Below are 6,905 nucleotides of genomic sequence, written 5' to 3'. Positions count from 1 at the left end.
TAAATTTTCAATTGAATCAGTAGATGCATCTTCATCTTCAGTATCACCAGTTTAACGAAGAAGATTTTTTTAACTCATTGGTCAAACCCAAGAGCAGGAATAAGAAGATGCTAATGTGTGGAGGACTAATATAGCTTTAGATATGTGAAGAAGCTTAGTAATTTGAATGTTTGTTAAAAATTACATTAAGTTTTACTGATTAAAAAAATTATATTATGTTTTACTTTTTTATTAATATCATTGCATTTCTTTATTATTATTTTTATTGACTCTGGTAATTTTAAATGTTTGTTAAAAATTCATATGATTTTTTAAAATCGTATAAATTCATATTGTGCTTTCAAATCTTATAAATTCTATTAAAATTTATAAGATTTTTTATCTCAAAAAAAGTATTTAAAATCATAATTTAATACTCCCTCTAAAGTTTATAGGCGCAAATCAAATTGAAATGTAAAAGATAAAAAAAATTATTCACAAAGATCACATGAAATAAATTTTTATTAACATCACATACATGAAATAATGTTCATAAAGATCACATGAAAATGTTCATAAAAATTACATTAAAATTTCATATATGTATATATTCATATAATTTGCACTTTCTTTACTAATTAAATTTTATATTATATGGATACCAAAAAAAAATAATTTATATTATATTTAAAATTTTAAATAAATATTTATTATTTGTTAAAATAACATTAATCCTATTACTTTGAAAATTAATGTTACGAATTATGATCTCAGAATACCTTTTTAAATGAATAATATATATCATAAATATATTATATTATTAAAAAAATAAAAGGTATGTGTAATTATGATAAATATTTTGACATGTCAAATTTTTTAGCCCCCACTAAAATTAAATTCAGGCTCTGGCAGTGAGTACACGCCTATCATTTCAATTTTTGTCTATGATATTTTCCTTTTAAGTTTAAATGAAGATTAATTAATGACTTAATAACTTATAATTTGGCTAAATCAAAACTTAAATTAGATTCTGCACTTTTTCTCTACATCGCTTTATTACAATTCAATTATGGCCATAAAAAATAGTGGCTGTAATTCCTTTGTCTTCCAATCCAATTCAAATGGTAAACCAAAAATGATGCCTGATTCATTGCGTGACATCAACAGTACCAATTCGACATGACAAGTTTGAAAGCTTCATTGTTTCTAAATTTCTAAACGTGACAAAAAACGTGGGGGGAAATTAGCAGAAGGAATGACCAGAAAGAAAAAAAAAATCACAATCACATTCCATAGTTGCCAATAGGTATTGAAGCACCAAATTTTCAGCAAAGTAATGGCCGTAGCTCCGGCAATTCTCCAACCAACTCTCTTCTTCTTTTTCTTGTTCTTGTTGTTCATCACTTTCCCTTTGATATATTCCATGTCAGAAGCTGAAGCTTTGCTGAGTCTCAAAAACTCATTCTCGAATGCTGAAGCTCTTAATAGTTGGGTGGCTTTTTCTGTACCCTGTTCATCATGGGAAGGTGTTGTTTGCTACAATGGCTTTGTCACGGGGCTTCGCCTTGGAGGAATGGGGTTATCAGGGATAATAAATGTTGACGCGTTACTTGAACTCAAGGGTCTTCGAACTATCAGCATTGTGAACAATTCTTTCTCAGGTTCCATCCCAGAACTCAATCGAATAGGTTTCTTGAAAGCCATGTATTTTTCAGGGAATAAGTTTTCAGGGGATATTCCTCAGGATTACTTCCAGAGAATGAGGTCTTTGAAGAAATTGTGGCTATCTGATAATGAATTCACGGGCAATATTCCATCATCATTGGGTGAGATTCCTCATCTTATTGAGTTACATCTCGAAAACAACCAGTTTAGTGGAAGTATTCCAAATCTGGAGAACCCATCGTTGGTGGAAATCAATGTTTCCAACAACAAATTGGAAGGTGAAGTTCCACCTAGTTTGTTGAAATTTCATGAGAGCTCTTTTTCAGGGAATTCTGGTCTTTGTGGTGACAAGTTTGGTAAAACATGTGAAAAGGCAACAGAGGACACAAATCCTGTTAATGCACAAAATAATGCAGAGCATAACAACAACATTGGTAATGTGTCTGGTGGGACAAATGGAAGCAAGGGTAGGAATAGCACACTGCAAATTGTTGGCATTATAGCAGCAAGTGTAGTGCTTATCTCACTTATTGTATTTTTTATTGTGAGATCAAGGAGAAAGAAGGATAAGAATTTTGATATGATTGGACAACAAATTAACGATGGTTCAGTTGAAGTTCAAGTAACTGCACCTGTGAAAAGAGAAGTGGATTCAATGAAAAAAACATCAAGTAGGAGGGGATCTTCCCATGGAAAGGGAACGGGAGAACTTGTGATAGTGAATGATGAGAAGGGTATTTTTGGGTTACCAGATTTGATGAAGGCAGCCGCGGAAGTGCTAGGAAATGGAGGATTCGGATCATCTTACAAAGCTGTGATGGTTAATGGAGTGGCAGTGGTGGTGAAAAGGTCGAGAGAGATGAATGCATTGGAAAAAGATGGTTTTGATGCAGAGATGAGGAAGCTTGGAAATCTAAAACACTGGAATATCTTGACCCCTTTGGCCTATCATTTCAGAAAGGATGAGAAACTAGTTATCTCTGAGTATGTTCCCAGAGGAAGTCTACTTTTTTTCCTTCATGGTAATTAAGACTTGTTTTTGTTAACTTTTTTTCACTCAAAATTTTCATAGCACAGCATCGAAAGGAAAGGGAAATATTCTTCAAACAACTTATATAAAAATGATACTTAAAACCAGTATAGAACTAACTAGCAATTTTTATGATAAAAGATGGAGTTAGTTAACTGCATTGGCAACAAAGAAAAAACTAAAAATGCTGTACTACTCGCAGGTGATAGGGGATCACATGCTGAACTTGATTGGCCTGCTCGTTTAAAAATTGTAAGAGGGATTGCTGAAGGGATGACTTATCTTCACACAGAACTTGCTTCCTCAAATCTACCCCATGGAAATCTCAAGTCTAGCAACGTTCTTCTTGGACCAGATTATGAACCAATGCTTGTAGATTACGGGTTTATCCATCTGGTTAACCCTTCCAGTGCTAGACAAGCACTATTTGCTTATAAGGCTCCAGAAGCAGCGCAACAAGGCCAAGTTTCGCCTATTTGTGATGTTTACTGTCTTGGGGTTGTGATACTTGAGATACTCACTGGAAAATTTCCTTCTCAATATCTTAGCAATGGAAAGGGTGGAACTGATGTAGTGGAATGGGTTAAATCAGCAATTACTGAGGGAAGGGAATCCGAACTACTCGATCCTGCAATTACAAGCTCTAGGAATTCACTAGGTGAAATGGCTCGACTCCTCCATATAGGTGCTGCTTGCACTGAGAGTAACCCTCAACAACGATTAGACATGGTGGAAGCCATTAGAAGGATAGAGGAGATAAAAACCGAGGGTAGCAGAGAATCAAGAACAATAGAGGTCTTACCATCTCTCAGAGATGGTTATGCAGACTCTCATGTATTTGATACCCAAGGCCAAGGGCACGTCGAACAATCACGTAGGAGACATGGATCAGACAGTGGAAGCCAGGAATATTTTGAATTTGGCATCTCCTAATTAACAGTTAGGTAACAATTTAGACAAATTCTCTGTCTTCGTGTAAAAAGGATGTTATCATGTGTATCTTTTGGAATTCACAGGCAATGTGGATCAGGGACGTGTGTAATTTGGCACATACCTTCTCTTTGAAGTTTGCACTTATAGATCAGGGACATGTATAAATTTCATGACATATAAGTTTACTGTAATCTAAATTATAGGAGATAGCTCTGTAGATGTTTCAGAACTACTTTTTCAGTTTTGTTTTACCCGGAAGTGGTAGATGTTACCAGCAAGGTCCAAGGTGTACGTGTATTTGTCATCATGAAATGCATCAATCAACAATGCGAGTAGTGTTGTCAATCTCATCTTGGTATGTGATACGGTTTTTGGTTCTAAATCTCAAAAAATAATAATTTAGTAACATGGTTCTAAATCTCAATTTTATTAATGTTAAATGAGTCTTTACGTTTGACTTCAAGTAAAGGAGTATCAGTTATGGGAGCACTAAAAAATATGCTTGTCCCTCATCTCTTATCTATACGGGCAGGAAATGGATAGTGTGGATAAAAAATATGATATATTCACGTGAAAATATCACAATCATACAAAAGTAATTCAATGGTTATGGTTTTGTAACTACTTATGTTAACATTTTTTTTTTCTCTACTCTTTTATTACCATTGATCCACCTTTATATGTTTATAATTTTTCACATAACATAATCATATGAATTTTCACATTAGATGATTCAGATCCATACGGGAGAAGCCGTAATATTATTACTTAGAAAAATCTGTCGAAATAAGTATTTTGTTTTTCTTCATTTGTTTTTTGCAATGTTCAAAATATTATTGCTCCTTCCAATTCCAACGATCTTTCTCAGCCTAACCATAGTATCAATTAGCGGAGAGTGAGAATGTACCAACGCCTTCGTCGGAGTGTGAGAGTGAGAAATGAGAGTGAAATTTGTTCGAAAAATGAAAGTGGGGAGTGAGACTGAGAGCGAGAGAGAGGAGGGAAACTAATTCCGGGATTGCAATGGGCTCTGATTTTGGAGAAAAAGATTTTGGGAAAAAAATAGTTAAATCTAAATGCTCACTGACGGAAAGCATCCCGTCGAAACACGTCGTGAGGTTTTTGACTGAATTTCAGACGGATATATTTAGACGAAACAAAATACTTTATTGAGAAACTAATAAAAAGTGTGTGTCATTTTAAAAGATATAAAGTTGTGTTATTTTAAAAGAGAAAAAAAATAGATAAAAAAAGAAAAAGTTGACAAAAAAAAAATAAAAGTATGAATTTCACCTCTTTATGAAAGTGATGAGAGTGAAAGAATATAAGTTGTGTCATTTAGAAAAAATAAAAATTTTTCCTTAAATAAAACCGTTCATTCTGTTTACAGCAACACTTTTCAACAATATTGACGGATCGCATTCCGTCCAAAATGTCCGTACTAAAGTATTTACTTAAAATGTGTCTTTTTCTTTTTTTTAGTTAATATTTTTCCTCATCAACGGAAAAGTTCGTTTGAAAAATAAGTATTCACCAACAGTTCCAATCAAACTAGTTTAAAACATGTAACCAAAAAAAAAAAAAACTAGTTTAAAACAAAATTTTAAGTAAAAACAAAAGGGGGTTTGGATTATTGATAAAAATATTTTGATGAAAAAAAAATCTTAAAAACGTATTAATAAATTGAGATTTTAGTTACGACTGTCCCAATTCAATCATAGAACATTTAACGGACCTGACAGACTACGATCCATCTCTTTTTAACATAACGGCGTGTTTAATTATAGCTATAATATTAATGGAATTACCGACGAAAATATCTACCATAGAATATTTCATCAATAAAGTGGTCGTACATCTTTTAAGACATGTTTGGTGTGATGTATAACTAATTTTTTTTTCTCAATGGGCGCAGGGAAGAGCTTTTTCCTTTTTTAAATTGAAAAATAAAAAAGTGGAAGAAAAATTAAAATATTAATTTTTGTTTAATACTCTATTATATAGTAGTCATGCTTTTTTTAATATTGGATATTTTTTATTTTTATAAAAATTAATATATTTTTTGAAAATGATAGATTTTATAAAAATTAATATAATAAGAATTATATAAATTCTCTATTAAATGGTATTTTTATCAAAAAAATTTGTTTTATATTATCTAGTATTATACATTGCATTACCAAATATTGAATAATAGTATTTTATACAATACGTTATCTTATATAATATCATGCCAATAAGATCTTAAATTATTAGGTCTTACACTATTAAATCTTATCATATCCAATACACCAAACACACCCTTAAACTTGAACCCATAGAAAAATTTCGTCAATAATGTTGACTTTTCTAATAGTAAAAGATCTCCAAAATAAAAGCTATTAGGTTTGATTTAGTGGTGAGGGACCGAGGAATTTGAATAATATTTATTAGGTTATGTGTCCAATTCTCCTTTATATTCAAAAAGAAGATCTCCAAAAGAAATTTTTTTAAAACCTAGGATTTCTTTTTTTTCGGTTATTACTTCAACATAAGTTCTTTGTTTTCAGAGACAGATATTTATGATTAATAATTTCTAAGGCTTTTACCTATTCATCAGGTTCTCGGTTGTAGTTTGTTACCATAGATTTTTTTTTATGCAACATCAACGACAAATATACAAGGTGAGGTTCATGGATACTCCTTAATTTACAAGAAGCATGTGAGACGATGCCCTCAATTAGGAGGGTCTCCCACAAATTTAAAGGACAATTCAATTAGCGGTGACTCCTCCTACCTCCTACCCCACGTGGCCACGTCCTCACTATACCCTACCCAAATTAGTTTGGTATCGAACCCTACGGCTTACATTCTAGTACGTGTAGGGCATGGACGGTATGCAGCGGTGTTTAAAAATCCGGCTCAGTCATCGATTCGGTCGAGGTCAGGAGTCAGGGAGTCACGGATTTAATCGGACGGTCACGGGGTCATTTTGGTGACCTGATTTTATACATTAAAAAAATATAAATATATATTCTATATGAAAAATTCAAAAAAATCAAATCATCATTAAAGATTTAAAATATACTTAACATAATTCAACAAATTACATTCACAAGTCAATATTCACAAGCTAATCAAAGTATCAAATTATCATAGTATAAAACACGTATTCCAAAGAAGATAATGAAAAGTTATATCATCAAACTCAGGTTCTTCTTGTCCTTTTTATGCACCTACAATAGTATGTGAAAAGATATCTCTTACCCAATAGAGAAAAGCGGAGGAGAGGCGGCGACACGATAAATTAACGGTCACG

General features: G+C 32.4%; 1 protein-coding gene across 1 annotated transcript; it reads left to right on the top strand.

Moving 5' to 3' along the window:
- The first annotated feature begins 1,315 nt into the window (after positions 1-1,315).
- Positions 1,316-3,607, top strand: LOC133289545 (pollen receptor-like kinase 3). Its single transcript, XM_061487513.1, has 2 exons — positions 1,316-2,666; positions 2,877-3,607. The coding sequence occupies exons 1-2, from the start codon at positions 1,316-1,318 to the stop codon at positions 3,605-3,607; spliced, it is 2,082 nt and encodes a 693-aa protein (XP_061343497.1).
- Positions 3,608-6,905: the final 3,298 nt, after the last annotated feature.

The sequence above is a fragment of the Gastrolobium bilobum genome, unplaced genomic scaffold, assembly GCF_033153095.1.
Source record: "Gastrolobium bilobum isolate Gb01-03AN ecotype WA unplaced genomic scaffold, APGP_CSIRO_Gbil_v1 utg937, whole genome shotgun sequence".
Taxonomy (NCBI): domain Eukaryota; kingdom Viridiplantae; phylum Streptophyta; class Magnoliopsida; order Fabales; family Fabaceae; genus Gastrolobium; species Gastrolobium bilobum.
This window is presented reverse-complemented; position numbering and strand designations above follow the sequence as displayed.

Bases quoted from the DNA above. Each gene is read 5' to 3' on its own strand.
- LOC133289545 (XM_061487513.1), top strand. From the start codon at position 1,316: ATGGCCGTAGCTCCGGCAATTCTCCAACCAACTCTCTTCTTCTTTTTC. The intron at 2,667-2,876 runs GTAATTAAGACT...TACTACTCGCAG, and splicing joins TCTACTTTTTTTCCTTCATG to GTGATAGGGGATCACATGCT.